Consider the following 19,361-nt stretch of genomic DNA (forward strand, 5'->3'; position numbering starts at 1 on the left):
AGGTGGAAGATCTCGTTTGTAAACCAGAGTGGGGTAAAAATATATTGGCTAAATTTTGAAGTTTGGATTACATTCGGATTATTATTATTATTATTATTATTATTATTTTTTACAGAAACAAACATTTGGACATCTAGAGAATATATCAGTTATTATATCAAAGACATTTTCATGCATTTTTTTTAAATTGATAGCAGTCCCAATGTATTCATTGTATACTGTGTACTTTCTGTACCTGCAGCAGAGAAGTATGTATTTTGAGACTGGCTGTATCCAGAAGACATTTCTTATTTTCACATCAGTTCTGTTCAAGAGGGGCAGATGGCAGTACGAACCATTTATCACAAACTTCAGTGGACATGCATTTTTCCTTATCCTTAGTGTTAATGGTCATGCATATTTCATGTGCATTTAATGGAATGTCTTATTTTGTGAAGAGAGGGGTTGGTGCTGCGAGCTCTGCCTTTGCTGGTACTCAGGTTTCTCCTGTTTATCAGAGGATGAAATGCTTGAGGTCTTTCAGGACCAAAATGATCTCAGATTGTCTTGTATTCTTCCCTAGGGATGATTTTTTTTGTTAGTAATAACTTTGGTGTTATATGCCACTTGGCAGTGGCAGTAGCTGACTGGAACTTTGAAGAGACGAGATGCGTCTTAGAAGTTGTTCCTCTCTCTATGGTGTTTGAAACCCTAATCAAAGGTTTTTCAAGCAGCTATCACATCAACAGAGTGCCCCTAGGTAGTGTCATCTGTCTTGAAGAGAAACTATATAAAGCTGCAGCCTGGCACTTAGATAGCAAAGATACAAAATAGGTTATATCTTGGTAGAATTGCCTCTTGTGGGACAGACATAGCTGAAAGGGCACAGAGTGTCAAGGGAAGAATTATATTTAAATGTTCCATTTTATCCATTGTCCAGTGTGGAACTCTCTCTTCGCACGTGTACAGAGAGGAAGGGAAAAAAAAAAAAGAAAAAAAAAAAGAAGAGAAGTAACAGGGCATGCATAAGGAAAGAAAGAGTACTTACTTAAATCACTTAGAAACATTTAGTAAGGAATCACAGGTGGATGCTTCTACTGCTGTGAATGTTGAGACAGAACTGATGGATTCTGCTGTGACAGCTAGTAGAGGTTGCTGTTAGAAGACTCTTTCATCATCACAGATGACCAGGAAAGTGAAATTTGCAGCAGTTAAATGGCAAATCTTCATCACATGAGATACAGAATATAATATAAAACAATTTGTAAAGTGAGATTATTGTTTAAAGTATATTTTTGCTTGCTTACCATGATTACCTAAAGGAAGTAGGAATGCTATTAATCATGGTTTCTTTCTCTACATGTGCCATGCATATTCATTTGCCTGTGATATTTAACTATTGTACTTTTACTTGTTTGGGTGTCTACTGCACCAAACATTTGTCTCTGCATGACTGACAGACATTAATTTTAAAAGGACTTCTGTTGATTCCACTGAAGCAGGATACAGAGCAGTGGGAGTAGCCTACTTACGGTATGTACAATGCGGTCTAATTTTAACACCTTCTACTGGTTAAAAGTAGTACAGTATTTCTTATTTTTTTCACAGAACTAAGCTGATCTAATAAGATACCTGTCCTGAACCTGTGTTGTACAGAGCCAACCCTGGGTTTTAACAAAGCCCTCTCAATTCTGGAATTCGAAGAGATATTGTATGGAGCTACCCAACTGGCTCTGGAAGGAGTCGCTCAAAGGTGAGCAGTTTTCTGCTCTGGTTTAGGAATGGTAGAGACTGATTCCTGCGGGCATATTCATGTGTCTTTGCACTTGCTCTTCCACTCCCTGAACTTGGTATCCGGGTTCTGCTTAGCATGAGTGCATGGAAACAACTTGGATGTAGGACAGTAATTGAATCAATGAGCCCTTCCACAGTGGCAGAGACACCTCCAGCAGTGCTGAAGAAATAAGCATCTACCCAGCCATGAAAAGCTAGCTCTGCAATCACAAGGCCCAGACCAACTGGGAGGAGTAGAAGTGCTGAAAAAGAGTCTGCAACTGTGCAGGCCATTAGTTATCAATGAGCAAGCTCAGTATTTCCACTCAGGCCATCTGGGATTGGTATAGCTCAGCTTCAGTTTCTTGTGCCCCGTATGGAAATCCTTGCCATGTAGGTCCTGCAATTTTTATGTCCTACATTCAGGACTGGTTCAGTGCAGACCCCAGGTGACTCCAAGTGTTTGTACTGTGCTCCACAGCCCCTTTGTTATTGGTCCACATTATCACAGAATCAGAGAATTTCTAGGTTGGAAGAGACCTCAAGATCATCGAGTCCAACCTCTGACCTAACACTAACAAGTCCTCCACTAAACCATATCACTGAGCTCTACATCTAAATGTCTTTTAAAGACCTCCAGGGATGATGACTCCACCACTTCCCTTGGCAGCCTGTTCCAATGCCTCACAACCCTTTCGGTAAAGAAGTTCTTCCTAACATCCAACCTAAAACTCCCCTGGTGCAACTTTAGCCCATTCTCCCTCGTCCTGTCACCAGGCACATGGGAGAACAGACCAACCCCCATCTCGCTACAGCCTCCTTTAAGGAACCTGTAGAGAGCAATAAGGTCGCCCCTGAGTCTCCTTTTCTCCAGGCTGAAATTATGCTGGATACCATCCTGGATACCATCCTCTAGCTGTGCCATTTGAAGGAATTAAAATCTGTTCCCTTACAAGATGCTGCTATGTTACTTCTCTTCATCTCATAAATACTTTTGCAATAGCAATTACTACTAGAGAGGTGCATTTGAATACCATAATACCAAAAATAATACAATTTCTTTCATTTTCAGTGAGAGTTTGGTGGTAGTTTGAGGACATTCCTATGGACAAAAATATATGAACATCTTTTAGGAGCTGGAACTTGAATTTTGCATATTGTCAATGGATGCCATATATAAAATTACCAGAGTATTGGCATAAAACCTTATGTTATTATTAAAAAAAATGGGTGAATTGAGACATGGCTCTTTTTACTCCTTTGACTAACACTGTGAAAGGTGATTTATTATTCTCTATATACCTGAAGGACTCCTTGCCTCCAGTTACTATTGAGTGTGCTGGCATAATCAGGCTGTATGTCTTTTTTTTTTTTTTTTTGCATTCATATGTATGACATTCAAATAATACTCTTACCACAGCTTCAGGCCAAAAGCTTTTTCTCCTTGAGCCACAGCTCCTATCATTTTTTCTCCTCAGGCATACTGATCCTTAGCTAGTCAGGAAAGCATGCACACAAATGATAGGTCATTAGGAAATTCTCTGAATAACAAACCTCTGAAGTCATCCCAAGTGGTATTTGCCATGCATCATGATAAAAACTGGGAAGTCTGAGGAGGCACTAATTATATGCTTGGTCTGTCATTTATCAGTCGCTGAAGCTGTTGTTTCCAGAACACAACAACCTCTTTTTCAGCATCATTCAACAAGATTGCCAAAGCTCAGTAAGCCAAGCAAGGCTGACAAATTTCGGCATTTAATTCTCTTCAGTGGAAAATCATTGCATTACAAAACAGGTATCTCTTTTTGCCATAACATGGCATTACATGGAGATACAGTAATGTTGGTCTACAGACTTGTATTAAAATTGTATTTTGGAAACTCATTCCATTAAAAGAGAACAAAAGGCAGGTGTAGTAACTGTACAACTTTCATCTAAAATCAGCCTTTCATTTTTAATGATTTGTCTCAGTTAATGCAATACTGTATATAATTCTTTCATGATTTTAACCAACATAAGTAGCAGGTGATGTTGTTTCCCCTCAGGTCTTGTGGAAAAATAAAAGGAGATAAATAATAGAAGACTGTAAATTCTAATGAATATTCATTGAGTCAAATAAGATAATAGACCATGTGTCAAGAAATAATGTGGCTTCCTGCTATGAATTCCAGTGTGGCTTAACATATTTCAAAGACCTTCCAGTGTCAAGAATTGTTTTTTAATATTTAATTTTCACACTTCCTTAAAGCATAGATTTTTCAATGCATGTTTCTGAACTCATTGGGGGTGAGATGATTTCTTTACTATTTGATACCTCAGAAGCACTGCAATGATGAAAAGGACATTTTTCATATAATCTTTGATTTTTTTAAGCTGCCAAAGGGTCCCACTTTCTTTCTTTTACAATGGATGCTAAATAGCTGCTACAGAGTGGAAGGAAAACACTTTATCTTCAATATTTGATGTTTTAATAGGAGGAAAAAAATGGTATTTGGTATAATTTTTTTCTAAAAGAGCTTTTAATTTCACAGATAATTTTTGGAACTGCTGGAGGCTTATATATATATGAATAACAGGGTAAAACAATTAGTCTGTAACTTGGGATATTTTAATATCAATTAAAGGTATTTAATCTTTACCTGGATACTCTGTTGCCTGTAGGGCAAAAAATAATTGTTTCTTCATAGTGCCAATCTGAGTGAGATTCATGTCCAGATTAAAGCAACTTCATTTTGGTGCTCACAAATAAATTGTAGTGCAAATATGAGGTGTTTTAGCTCCTGTCACAGAAAAAGCATCTAATTCACTCTGAGGCTTAGAGGAGGACTCAGCTCACGTTCAGGTAAGTCTCTAGGCTACATCTAGAAGTTCATCAATAGCGGGAAATATTCTCAGACACTGTGACTCATCTTTGCTTTTCCTGTCACACTTTTGGCCAGGGTTAACTCACTGCTGGAAAATTTCTGCTCCCAATTTAGCAATTAAGGTTGGCCAGAGCCCATCTTCAAGAGGCCGGTTGCATGATGCCATGCTGCTTTGGACAGTGGGATAATTTTTATAAGATGAACATGGGGTTTCTGTGCTGGCTGGCATCAGTGGCAGAGAACAATCCCAGGCACATTTAATTTAGCACTGTAGATGTAGCTACGGTCATCAGTCAGCTGAAAAGTTCTCTAAATACCATCAACTACATAAGTAGATGCCTATGCTTAGACAACTATTTCAATTGTCTTCATACCTGTCTTTACAAGTCTTAAACTGAATCTCTCCGTCAGTGATTTCAGTAGTTTGGTGAGAGTGGCAGTATGTCTGGGAGCTCAGAGCTGAAAGCATTTTTACCCCCATGTGGGGATGTGTAAGGGTGCAGAAGTAGAGGGCACAAGTTGCTGAGCCAGGACTGTATCAGCTTTTAAACTGTGTGTGGAATGGATCACTGGGCAATACCTCCCCATGCAATCTGCCTGTTCTATACAGCACTGCTGGTACCTGGGAGGCAATTTTGAGGTGCTGATATTTGACATGTTGAGAGGTAGTAGTAACTGAGGGTCAGAATGGAGCGTGAGGGATATTTGACGCTTTTTTTCCATGAAGTCAGAGCATCTTTGATACAGTTGTTTGGTACTTCTGACGCGTTTTGTCTATTATGCTTTATCAGTCCTGTCTGTCCAAAATAAGCATGCAGCATGAATCAGAAGAGCCCTTTGGGGAAAGGATTATGTTTCCCAAGCCATTTGAAATGCACAGGTACCTGATTTTGTCTTGATTCTGACTGGCCTTTGGATACTGTCAGAGCACCAGCATGAAGTAATGGGAAAAATACCAAGGAGAGAGAAAGTGACTTATTATAAAAAAGTAATAAAAATCCATATTACATTCTGTTTACCTTGTAAAGCTTTATTTAACTTTTGTCATAAAAAACATGCTGTGCTTTTTGGCAACAATAGCAAAGTTTGAGTTACGCAGAGCAGACTGTCAAAAACTGTATTGCTCCCCTTCAAGTACAAGCATCTGAAGAGTGAAATACAATTGCTTGTCAGTACATGGCAACATTACAGGAGCTGAAAGGTAAATAAAACAAAATCTGGCTGAGGCCATAGATAAGGTCTAGGCTGACAGAACTTACTACTTTCACTTGGAGTTTGGGCTTTCTCAACAATAGCACTGCATGACATGGCTTTGCTTCATCTCCCTGATGCATTTTGTCCTTTGCTGCCTGTGTGGGGAAGAAGCTAATCTTCCCTTAGGGGGAGCAGAGCAAAAAGCCTTGAGTAGCAGTCCTGAAGGTCTGAGAAATCCAACGAGTTTTGTGTGGAACTGAGAAGTTACTGAATGGGCCAGAAGTTCAAGCACTGGAGCAATTGTATATGGATAGTTGGAGCTGTCCTGATGATGAAAATATCTCAAGCCATTTTGCTCTGAGTTGGTCTTGCAGGGTGGTAGCAAATGCAAAACTGCCTTGTTGCTACTGGTATAGGCATGTGTTCATTGGGTTATCACCTGAAACTAGTTTGGCTTCTTCCCTCACCACTATTAATTGGATGGTCCAGACATCATTGCTCTGAGCAGCTAAAAATAACATTCAATTTCAAGAATAGATGGATTAATATTCATTTCTTTTTCTCTCATTCTCTCTAGAATATAGTGCCAAGCCCTCTTATATAAACTTTTTTATACCTGTACGTTTGCGTATGTGTGTTATTAGCCATTACAGAACCTTTAAAAGTTTGTTGGTTAGTTTTATAATAGGATTTTAATTCTCTTGATAATCACAGCAGCCTTTATCTTTGCTATTCTACTCCTGGTCTAAATTCATCTTCAGTATGGGAGATCAGAAGTAGGTATACAGGATTTCAGATGGAATTTCACCATGTCTAGTTCAACTGAATCAACAGCATCCTGTCTGTAGGAGAAACAATATTTCTTCAATGTTCTTCAATACAAGAGCAAAGAGGAAAGATGTTCTGTTCCGAAAGGTCAGATTGCATAATGTAATTCAAAAGATAGTATTAGAGGATATTGCCTGATACATTTTGAAAGCAATGCAGATAAATGAAGTCTAAGTACTGTAATGGACAGAATGTTAAATGTGTGAAAGGGACAGTGATAGCATCTGTAATAACAGACATTTTAGTGGTCTGCATGCTCTAGCATTGGATCCATATATAGGTATTACGGGACATTAAAAAGTAAAATGTTTAGTTTAATATCTAGTAAAACTCCTGATAATTAGCACTAGAAAACTATCATGCAGAATAAATGTGAATATGTACCTAATTAAAGTGCCTAAGTAAGAAAAATACAATTATACAACTGACCTTGCTATCCTTTAAATGCCAGTTATCCATGGCTACGGGTATGACCATGACTCAGTAGGTGACAGAGCAAGACAGAGATCAGGCAGAACAGCTGAAGCCAACGAAACCTCCTTTCTCTAACGGCTTTCATAAGTTCTAAGTGTGAGCTAATATGCCAAGCACTGAATTCAATAATCACTTAGTGTCAAAACAATTTTGTATTTTCTATCAATAGTCCCTCTATTTCCTGTAATACTGTTCCATTTCCTCATTCCAAAGCTTGATTAAATCGGTATTTTAAAGGGTACAGTGCAGTCCTTTAGTGGCAGTAATTAGAAGAATATAAATTAAATTTATTTCTGTGAGAGTTGATTTTAGACCTTACTTTCAAGATCCATAGGCCAGGAGCTTTCATGATTGATTCACTAGAAAATTGCCTATGTCTGAGTCCATTACAACAAGAGACCTACTTTGTTGTAGGAAACTGAACCAAGTCCCTCTTCTTCGTGCCCTGGGAGCTGGGATGGAAAAGAAATCAAAAATATATTTTGTGAACTGAGAGGAACTTGCTTCTTGTAAATGTTAAACTTCAAAGGTGCTTTGGTTTAGGCTGTATTTTCCTTGGTCTAAGCTTGCTATACAGGAGAAAATAGGCAAGTTATGCCTATCTTAACTGTCTATGCAAGGAATGTCAGCTCTGTTCTGCCTAAAGAAACCTGCTGTTTGGCATTAGAAGATGTTAGCATAATTAAAAATCTGAGGAACTATCTATCTTTTATTTTTTTATTTATTTTTTCTTTTTTAATTTTAAATTATGGATAAATAATAGTAACACTTGAGCACAGAAGATTAGAGATCAGAAACCTTAGATTATTTTCAGGGACCTGCCTCTGGCTGAATGCAAAACCATGAAGAAGAATTGCTTTCCTTCGCGGTTGTGGATTAATGAGAGAAACAGGTATTCCAAGGATCAGCTGCTCTGCCTTCACAGTTGTGGAGTGCCTCATATTTTTACATGTAGTGCTTCAAAACCATGTAAAAAACATTCTTGGAGCACATTTATTTTCAGTTGAGATTGGCCTCTGTACACTGAAACAATCTGGAACAGGCTGCTACTGGCATAATTGTGTAACTGGTCTATATACACCCAAAGTACATTGGTACCCTTTTGAAACGTCTTGCACTGCTATGTACTGGGAATGATGAGATAAGTATTTAATGGTCACAGAGCAAACTGAATCAAACCAATTCACTTTGGAACATGAGCCAGATTTTAAAAATAAATAGTAAATACAAAACCCACTAAAAATTGATGTAATTTCTCAATTAGCCTCATTGTTCAAATTGGATTAATTTGCTCTACAAAACTAATTTAAGCTCTGTGTTCTGATGTTAACAGAAATACTTCCTGTAAAACACAAGTTTATGATTGAGAAAATGAATGAAGAGCAGAATTAAAATGATTTCAGAAACTGAAATTGTGCCTGAATGCCATTAAGACTCAGTGAGAGCAGAGGTGTCAAGTGGTTTACTGAAACTTGAGGGTAGTGAACATTTTAACTCTTATTTGCGTATGATGCCTAATACAAAAGGACTCCTTCTATCACTTCAACTGCAATTTATTGGCACTACTGAAAAAAGGAAGGAAAGGAGGGAAGGAAGGCAAGGGAGGGCAAAGAAGAAAGAAAGGGTGGAAAGGGGAAGGGAAGGGAAGGGAAAGGGCAAAGTGTCAGCTTTCCTTCAATGTTTGTAAAACATGGCAAAGAATAGGAAAACCTTTTGAAGAAAAAGTCATCAAAGCCTTTGTTTTCCTCTTTAAGTATGGAAATATCATTCATTTGAGATAGTTACATTCATGCAAGGAATATATACACCTAAGAAAAAATTATGTGCTTTTGTTACTGAAGGGTGTGTTCAACAAATCTCTTAATTTTCTGCACTGCTTGCTCAAGGCTGGAAAAATTGCTGTAACATCAGCCGTACTTCCACTGCAATGTAGCTGTTACTATAGTGCACAATATTAACCTGAAGAACTTGATGAATGACTTCAGAAAAATGTAGCCATAATTTAAATAAGGTTTTCATCTCCTCTTGACTGTGAAGGACTGCACTGATTACGATGTCCAAAAGTAATACACAAACTAAATTGGGCTCAATTGTGGCAGACTTTCTTCCTCATTTTGCAAAACAGGACTAAAGCAGAGAACTTAATTTCTTTTTCAGTTAAAAGTTTGGCAAAGCATTCACATACAATCAAACTAGTTTTGTGGTCTTATATTTACTAGAAATACTAATGCACATGATAAAGAAAAATAATAAATTCTTACTGTTTCTTCTATGATTTCATTGTGCTTGTCAGTATGTTGCAGTTTCAAGTATTACTATATATTATGAACAAAACATTGCTTCTTAAATAAGGTACTATTCCATATATTACCACGGGTAAATCTCACTTTTTTACACAGATATTTGAAATCAGAATCTGTTTAAATCCCTTGGGTGAAATTAACTTTGCAGGGAGTGAGTGTAACTGTCTCCATGTCAGTTGCAGGCCCTGATACTGAAGCCTGGCAGGAAGAAGATGGAAAAAGTGAAATTCTAATGAAAAAAATAGGGGAAATAGCATGGGAGACAAGGACTCTCCTCAAACATACCAAGCCAACACTGGATGAGGTCATGTGGTTTGGTATCAAGTAAATTAGGAAAAAGTAAATTAGCAAAAAAGTTTCTTTAACTTGCATGAGGAGCAGAGCAAAGATCAAGGAAAGAACTCACATTGGTAGTTGTTTCATCTTTTTTTTTTTTTTTTTTTTTTCTTTTTTTCTTTTAAAGCTTGCCTGTTGCCATCACCCCACAGGGGAATGATAGAGTCTGAGAATGACACGAGGGCAGCTGTAGCTTGAAATGGTTACTTACGCTTACTTAAGGAACAGAATATCAATTTGCATAAAAAAAATAAATACTGTGTTTTTCATTTTGTTGAACTATTGAAAAATCCAATATAGAATTTTGGAAAAATACAGAGATTGTTTGTAGTTTCCATAAAGACTCATGTCTGGCAGTAAGATCTTTGTTAATTTTTGGTTGCATCTTCCTGGACTCATATTTTAGCACTGTATGTGAACTGTAATGGATGATGTCACACAAGCACCATTACTTTCAAGTGTTAAAATTTAAATAGAAAGCCCAAAGCAATTATGGTATTTTGGAGATGCCTTCTTTATTTCAGAGCAAATTTAATCTCTTTCTCATAGCCATTTCTTCATTACGTATTCAAGATAACATGCTGCCATATTAGCTCCTGTATTATTGCTAAAGCAGTGCTAAAAGAAAAGCAAGATATTGAAAACCGTTCTTTCTTAGGTGGCAGTTTGGAAAACTCTTTCAGCATACTTTTCTAAAAATCAATTTTATTTTGTGCTCGATCAGAGTTTTCAAAAGGAAAAAGAAAAAAAAGAAGTGAGGATTGCTGCAGTTGGTGTTAGTTATTCTCAGAACCAAAGAGTATACTATGGATTTTTTGCTCTTTTTTTTTTTTTTTTTTTTTCCTTAGTACAGACTTTGTAAGGATGGATAGGTAAACTGGATGCCTACCAGTGATCCTGCACTGATGATTTCATTTCTGCGGCATGTGTAGTATTTTGCACTTTAACACTGCCTCTAACCACCCACGGTAGGAAAAATAACTATGGATATTTCTTGCATGGAACAAGGTAATGTGGTTTCCCAGGGCAGTGAAGAAAAGGCCCTTGAGGTAGATCTTTAATATAGTTTCAAAATTAAGTGGCTCATTGGTTTTCAGTATCCTTTTGCATTTTGATTTGGCACTAGGGTGAATTATTGGGAAACAATTTGACTTCTTCAAGTATGTGTGCTAGCTAAGCAAAATATGCTCAAATGGTTACAGCAAAAATGAAAGGCTGAATGAGAAGCACTTAAAGGATAGCAAAAATTGTATTTTTATCATTGTAATTTTTCTCTGGCTGCTGAGCACTGGAAGAAGCCTTTGAAAATGGTGGCTTTTAGCAAAATGCCTGATTAGTACTTTTAATAATACAAGCCAAAAAAAATATTAAATGAGTGATGAAAATTCTGCCTGGTATGAAAGGGAGGCGGTGTTTCTTATAATAACAATTTAACCTGATGCAAGATCCCCTGATCTGTTACATGGTACAAGAGATACCAACAAAGGACACTATCTACACTGTATTTTACCTTTGAGAACTAATGGCCTGAAACTGACAAGGTTGGAATTACTTCTGTACTACCATCTAGATGAATAAGGACGATTCATGGAATCGTTGAGAAGAAATTGCATCAAACCCTTCACGTTGCCTTCTACAACATGGTTCCGAGCCTTGATGACAGGAGAGAAGCAGCTGATGCTGCTCATCTTAAAGCTTTAAACGAATCTCCCGTGATGTAAGGAACAGAAATGTGGTATTGGCGAAAGCTGGAGGATAGGTATGTGCTGGTTGGAAAACTAAAACCCTAAGGAGAACAATTAGCAGTGCTTCTGAATTAGTATTACAAAGACAAGTAAGTGGTACCAGTCCTGGCTACATGTCTATTTGTTCTTTTAACTAACGACACAAATGCTTAGCTGGAACATAGTTATTGTATTTGATGATGATGATGGAAACCATGGAGGGACCAAGAGGTCTTGGCCAGCCAGCCACTTTGGAGATGAAGATCGGACTTGGAAAAACTACTGACAAACTGTAGAAACGCCGTAGGTGTAAAAAGAAAAACACAAACCAAATACTCCCCCAAAAAACCCAACCCCTCCGTGGCGGCCGCAGCAGCCAGCCGGGGCTCCCCGGCTCGGCCCAGCCAGGCCGAGGCGATTTTTTCTTCCGTGCCGTTTGTAACCACGGCGGGCTGTCAGCGGGGACCGGCCGGGACCCCCCTAAGGGGCTCAACCCGTCCCGGGAGGGCTGTGAGAAGGCCTCGGTGGGGAGGCGGCCATGCCGGGCCGTGTCGGGCGCTGGGGGCGGGCCGAGGCGCGGCGCGGCGGCGCCATCTCAGCGCGCCCGGCGGGGAGGCGGCAGCAGCAGCCCCATGGCCGCTGCCTGGTGCCGGGCGGTGCGCGCTGCCCGCGTCCCCTGCCGCGGGGCTTGCGCCGCTTCGTCCTCCGGCTCCGCGGTGAGTGAAGCGGGAGCTCCACGCCCAGCGGCTCAGCCTGGGGTGCGGGTCCGCCTGCCTTCGGGGCGCCTCCGGGGCTCGGAGTGCCCTGCCGCGCTGCCCGGCACGCTGGGGAGTGGGGCTGGGGGAGACCCGCTGGGCGCTGCCGTGAAGCCCTGGCTGGCGCAAGCTGGGGGCTGCCACGGCGTAGGGGGGCTCCCGGAGCGAGGGGGAATATGGGGCGGTGCCCCTACATCGGAGCAAGCGGGCAGCAAGCGGGGTGGTGTGGAGCCGCTGGCACATCCCCAGCTGCTCCCGTCTGTTCCCCTTCTGTGCTGCCAGCCCTGCGCGGTGTGCTGGCGGTGCTGCTAGGGGAAAGGCTGCTGGGTCCCGGCCCGAGGGCTCTCGTTTTCGTGACCTTGTGCTGAAAATGCAGGTGGCTTCTGGCCGCCGGGTGTGCTGCAGGTGGCGGAGTAACAGCTCGTGCAAGCAGGTGCGTGGGTCATGGTTTTGGTTGTGGGGATACTCAGGGAAATGCTGATTGCGCTGAGGACCTCGAAAATCAAGTAATCTGAACCTGATTTTCAAAAGCCTCCAAATTATTGAACAGGGTTTTGGTTTAGTTTGCTGTGAGCCTTGATTTATTTATTTATTTATTAAGGTTTAAGTTCAACCACACTTAATGGTTTCCAAACAAAGTGCCCTCTGGGGTTGCTTTAAAATAGGCCAGGTAGTTTCAAGCCAGCCTGGCTGTGAACCAGGCTCCTTTAGGGAGAGTCTGTACACAAGAAGCTTTTTTGCACCAGTACTGAAATTATCTCGGAGCACAGGTTGGTTCATGCTTGTTAACTTTCTCCACGAAAACTGCAGGTTTGATACCGCAGCTGCAGCACTCTGGTGCATATATGCGTCCTTGTTTTCTTTTTTATTAGTCCTCAAGCTCCAGGGATGAGGTGCTGCAAGACAAACGTGCCCGGATCCTGTCGCGAGGGCTGCCAAAGCAAAAGCCCATAGAAGGAGTTAAGCAGGTGCTGGTTGTGGCTTCTGGAAAAGGGGGAGTTGGGAAATCAACAGCAGCAGGTAAGATTTTTCTTCTTTTTGTGCAGTCTGTTGTGTTTTTATTGTTTTGTAATAGATGTATAAATATTTATATGCTAATGTGTCTTTTGAATTGCGTTCAGCTGGCAGCAATAAAACCTGACAGATCACTAAGCTTTATTTCAGTGCCTCAAAGAAATGTGCTTTGATACTCTCCCTCTTCCCCTCTACCCCCACGTGGTATTATGTAAGTAACACTGAAGCTTTTTGTTGCAAAAAACATAGGTTTTCTTGTTTGTTTGTTTTTTAATACTTTATAATATTTCCCAAGGAGTATTTAGGCAGTGGTGTAATCTTCTAATTAAATCCCACTAACAGCCCTCAACCTCTGTGAAGTCTCATTGCAGCCTTTGAAAATCCATACAGGTACAGAGGTCTTCAATTTAGGAACTGTTCGTGCCAAGTGGGTGCCAATTGAGCAGGCAGCTTTGAAATAATGTACTTGTAACAGTGCAGTGCTGTCCTGGGACAGGCTGCTTTTTTGACATAAGAGTAAGCTGAGGTGGAGGGAATTACACGCTGGTGTAGTGGTACTGTTCCTCCTTCGCTAGCAGACTAGGTGTACCTGCACAGTGCTCCACTGTGTTGCTATAGACATTAGGGGATATCAATATGCTAGTATTTAGAAGGTTTAAGTATCAGGTCACTGTCCAGTCTTCTCAACTACTTGTGAAGACTTCTCATAACAAGAGATGAAACAGTAGTGATAAACCATGCAAAGTGATAAGAACCTGTTGGGTCATGTTGAACTCCTGACTTCTCTCATCTGTGCTCTTAGGCTTTGAATTCAAGTTTTCCTAATTGTAGGTTCCTAAGTCATAGAACAAGATGGTACATGGGTTACTAGTGTTGTATAAATTTGCCTGAAATTCAACGAAGGTGACACTGAAGGTAACATAAAAGATCTCTAAAGTTTTATGAACTTGTTTAAAAACAAATTTACTCTGATTGTGAAAGGAGAGTCATCCTTCAGTTGCGTGTTGTCTACTTGCACAGTCTTCTGTTCATCTCCATTTGCTGTGAATTACACATTGATGTAATTCTTAATTTCTCATTTTGTAGTTTGTACTTCAGCCCTGCTTGAATAGGACTGGCTGGCTAATAAATTCTAGAACATACAAATATGTTACCCATAGTGAAAGCAACTGTACTTAAGGGAAATACATGTGGAAGTATTGAATGCATTTTTTCCTATACATAGGATGCACATTTAATATCCTATACCTAGGATACATATGTCTGTATGTATATAGTGTACACGTTCCTGTATGAAGACATTCAAAACAGTCGATGCTTCTGTTACCTAATGATGTAAGGTTGATGGTTATAATTTGTTGGTGGGTTCTATCAGGTTAATGAAAATACTGAATAGCTATTTGTATGTCAACAGATTGACAAACTGAACGTAATCTGAACAATACATTATCCCCCTCACTTTTACAAACAAATGTGCTGATTTAAGTTCCACTAACTGGTTTCTGTATGTAGTTTGTACATGTGTTTGTAATCTGTATTTGATTTCTACATAAAGTACAACAGGTGTAAAAACCCTTAAAGAGCTGGGAGTTCTTATCCATTCATTTAAAAATAAAGTAGGATTCAACAGACATTAAATAAGAGAGCTAAGTGATAATTCAAATGTTAGTTAATGTTAAATGTTAACCTATTGTTAATGAATGCATTTATTTATAGTACTGAGAAGAAAGAGGAATCTAGAGTCGTCTTAAAAATAAGAAAGCCTTAAATGGTTCAGATGAGCAATTGAAGATCAAGTAATATGTATGGGGAAAAAAGTAATAGAGGCTTATGGGGAACGTGCTCGGTGACAACTCTGCTGACACAGTTTGAGAGCAAGAGTTGAAAAAGGAAGGAGGGTGGTAATTAGAGGTGGTATACACCTCTTAATTTCTAAAACACCACATAAAGTATTGTCAGCCTTATCTGCATCCCTCTGAAACAATGTCAAGGCTGTTCATATTCCTTTCCCTCTATGGGTTTGTGTTTCAGTTGTTCCAGATCTCCCTGTCAAGATGAGCGGTTATGTATTAGGGTCAGGTTTGTCAGGGGCATTCTTCAATCGATCATTGTGTTTCTTTTGAGTAATTCTTTTTGCCTGTCACATACAGCTTTAGTATTACATTCTTTGTTGCTTTTTGTGCTTTTGAAATCAATGGAGTCACTGATTAAAAGAAGAAATTGTTTTATAGGAAGAAGTATTTTTCAGTCTGTGTTTAGATGCTTTTGGTTGTTTTGGTAATCTTTGTCGAGTAAGAGGTTTTTTGTTTGCTTGATTTCTGTCTTTCCTCTATTTGTACCTCCTGTCAAGTTCCCCTCTTTTACCAGTGTTCTGCTAGATTTCCTCAATCCAACTGAAGCTTTCAATTTCTTTTTCCTTTTCTTTTCTGCTCCCTCTTTATACATAACTCTAAGTTGAGAGCATGGTAGAAAATTCATCTTGTCATGTGAAGAGTTCAAAGTGTAGGCTTGAAAGAGTAGAAGCTTCTTATTTACTGAAACTTGTGTTGTTTTCAACTGTGGAAGTGGGGGAAAAATGGCTGGAATAAATAATAAAAGAATAATAAAAACAAAATAAAGCAGATAAATAAAAACTGTGGAAAAATAATTTTTACAGTTATTTCTTTGAACAGCAGGATTAACAACTATTGATACTTTGTTTTGAACTTTGAGACACATCCAGCAAAGGCTACTGGGATGAGATTTTTCATTATTGTTCAGGAGAACTGATAAAGCCAATGCGTTGCCAAATGTAATTTCTTTTTTCCTCTTGTATGTTTTTATTCTGCAGGCAGGATATACTGTTGTTGAAACTCACCCTTTCAAGGTAGAGATCAAAATCCCCATCTATTTATCTGAGCAATGTGGACACAAATGTGTGCTTTGGCAAGCAGGTTGATAACATTTGTTCTCTCTTGCAGGACCAACATGTTTTCTGGTAGTGGACCTTCTTTACAAGTTAAGATATTTTGTTGTCTAGGGAGATCTAACTATTTCAAAATTAACTTTCAGAAGGAGTTCATCTGAGTTATGTTATTGATGATGTAGCTTAACTGTGCCACAAATGTGGATGCATTCCCATGGCTCCGTATATGTCTGATCTTGGGCCAAGCACTTTTATTGGTGGTGTTAGCTCAATATTCAGTGAATTCAACTGTGGTGCTTCTATGGCCAGTGGGGGGTTTGGAAGTTAAAAAGTCCAAACTAATAAACGATCCTAGACTTGCACTGACATCAAGAAGACTAACTTAGAATCTCCTTATGTGTCTTTCTGGATACTGGTTGGCTTGTGTAGGATGGGCAGAGACTGCTTGCGTTGTGCTATGAAGTTTTGGGGTGGTGGGAGGAAGTACTGGACTTCTTGAATGTATATGTTCTACTGCCCTGCAGTCCTGATTACATTGGGATTCCACTGTGAGGGCCCATGTAAACATTTAGGGTTGGGTTAGGGTCCTGTGCTGCATTTCTAAACCCTCTGGGAACTGATGGTAATACAAAGACAATTGAATGCAAGAATTAGCTGGGATTCGAAAGGGTACCTTGTGTCCAGCCAGATATCCATCTAATAAATTCAGACTTTCCCACTGTATTATTTTCACTGACTTCCTTCTATTTGTTTAGTAGTCAAATACCCTTTATTGAAGAAGCATTGTGGATCATACTTTAATTTTATACGTGGTAATTCTATGTAGACAAGAAGGTAGACATATGAAGCTGTCCAAGTTTTGGATGAGATAATTGCTTTCATATTGGCTGGACCAGTGATGTATTGTGGATTTAGGAGAAAGATAATTCTGATGATGCACAATAGGTTAGCTGTTGCAGAGCTGTGCTCATACATCGCCAAGGACTTTGCAGCCTCTCACTGGTACTGCCCTGCCAGCGGAGAGGCTGGGGGAGCCCCAGGAGCTGGGAGGGCACAGAGCCAGCACAGCTGACCCAGACTGGCTGCAGGGATGTCCCACACCTTATGGCCTTGTGATGAGTAGTAAAACTGGGGGAGTTGGCTGGGGAGGCTGCAGCTTCTTGGGGTCTGGCTGGACATCATTTGGTAGGTGGTGAGCGATTGCACTGTGCATCACTTGTTTTGTATATGTATTTTTATTATTACTATTATTTAATTTCCCTTCCTATTTTGTCCTATTAAACCGTCTTTATCTTATCCCAGGAGTTTTACCTTTTTCCCTTGTTTCTGTCCACCATCCCACTCAGTTTGGTGCTTAGCTGCCTGCTGGGTTAAACAACAACACAAGTCATAGACTTATGAAGACAGTATGTGGAGTAACTTGCTGCTTCCTTTGTGCCTCTTCAAACATGAATTGCAGTTGTGTTATTTATTTAATCATTGGTTTGCATGTTTATTGTCTTAGCTGTGATTTGTAGATCAGTCTCCAAGGTTCAGAAGATAAATTCTCTCTGCTTGGTTCAGGGGATAGTTAATCAAGCATCTACTTAAATTGCAGGCTGAAGAATAAAATCCCTATTGCTTTATCAGTTTAGGAGTGAACAGAGCATGTGTGTGCCTTACAGAGAGCTGTATAATCTTCCTTACTAACCTCCTTGCTATTTTGCTTAAAGAAATTTACCTCTTTCCATACTGCATTCTTTAAGCTGGGAGTGTTTCCACAGTTTGTTCTCAGTAACCTCATGCTCTTCCAGTAGAAGAGGCTGGCTGCAGCTTATCTTTCTTAAAATTCTCTGTCATCTGAGATACAACAACATGTAAAGAAGCAAAAAAAACCTTACATGCAAAAGTGTTTTTTTGTTTTAAACATGTTACTGTTTGGAGTATAATGCCTACTGTTTGGTTATATTGATATTTCTAGGAGATCTTCCAAAAGGTAGTTGAAGCTGGTGAACCATTAAAAGGTGCTATTTCTTCTATGTGCTTTCTAGTTACAGGAGTTAAATATTGATTGAAATGCTTTAAACAGAGCTGTAAACAAACTGTTGGATTTGTTAATTGCTTCATCCTGTTACTCTGTTTCTTTAGTTGCTACAGGTGCTTTCAGGGTAGATGAGACTATTTTCAGACATACAAATCGAGCAAAAAGCATACATTGCACCTTCTTCGAGAAAATTTTCAATTTCTCATGATATATGAAAATGGAAAAAGGGTATAAGTGTATTTCTGGTCAGAGTAGTTTAATAGTTTAGGACAATGCGTATTTAATCTCTATCTTAAAAAAAAAAAAAAAGTTAACTAGAGACCATGGTGAGGTTAGCTATGGTAGAATCATTTTTATTGTTATGGTAGTGTCTAGTTCCAAGAGTCAACAGTGATTTTTCTTAACGTTATCCTTTGGCAAAATGCTTAGATTATAATTTAATCTCAGTGTCCTGTAGAAATTTAGAGTTTGTAGGTTTTTGCAGGTTAGTGTGAGGTCGTTAGCAAGCATGGATTGAAATGTGAGTGCTGCTGCCATTGAAACTAGTAATGCTGCAGAGGTGTAAGAAGCTAAAAATCAAGATGATGAATGTGATTATTAAACAAGTGTGATTTATCTTTGTTTTCTCTTGTTAGAAACCACAACAATATCAATATTTAGAAAGTAAATTCTCTTGTACTTAATCTTTTTTTTTTCTTCTTTTTCTTGCAGTAAATATAGCCCTTGCCCTAGCAGCAAATGATTCGGTAGGTGAAGATCTAATTATCTGCCTTAATGTTAAACAAGTGTGTAAGTCATAAATAAAATGGTTACTGCTGGGGGCAGTCACATACATAAAATCTAAGTATTTATTCTGGCAGTTAATTTCTTTATTTGTTTTTATGGACTTCTGAGTTTATGTAAACTTGTTTATATTGTACAGCATGATGAACGACTCGGCTCTCATCCTTCTTTGGGTTGGGTTTCGCTGTGCACTTTCCACTGTGTCTCTCTGATTTCAACTGCAATTCTCCAAGGATGTGTAGATGTACTAGAGGATGTTTGTGCAGGTTGGAGATCCATAATAAATAAATTCTATCACTTCAAAGTACTGACTTGGAAAAAATGAGTAATTGTTGGGTGGTGTCCAAAGCATTATTTGTAGCTGTACAGGTTTACTTTTTCAGGAGAAATTCATGTATAAAAATAC

General features: G+C 39.2%; 1 protein-coding gene across 1 annotated transcript in view; it reads left to right on the plus strand.

The window, feature by feature from the left end:
- Nucleotides 1-12,091: 12,091 nt before the first annotated feature.
- Nucleotides 12,092-19,361, plus strand: part of NUBPL (nucleotide binding protein like) — an 89,670-nt gene continuing 82,400 nt past the window's right edge. Inside the window, exons 1-3 of the mRNA XM_032187648.1 lie at nt 12,092-12,191; nt 13,103-13,250; nt 18,884-18,918. Of these exons, the coding sequence (XP_032043539.1) occupies nt 12,108-12,191; nt 13,103-13,250; nt 18,884-18,918 (267 nt within the window). The 5' untranslated portion in view covers nt 12,092-12,107. The remainder of the gene's footprint in view (nt 12,192-13,102; nt 13,251-18,883; nt 18,919-19,361) is intronic.

This window comes from Aythya fuligula, chromosome 5, assembly GCF_009819795.1.
Source record: "Aythya fuligula isolate bAytFul2 chromosome 5, bAytFul2.pri, whole genome shotgun sequence".
Taxonomy (NCBI): Eukaryota; Metazoa; Chordata; class Aves; order Anseriformes; family Anatidae; genus Aythya; species Aythya fuligula.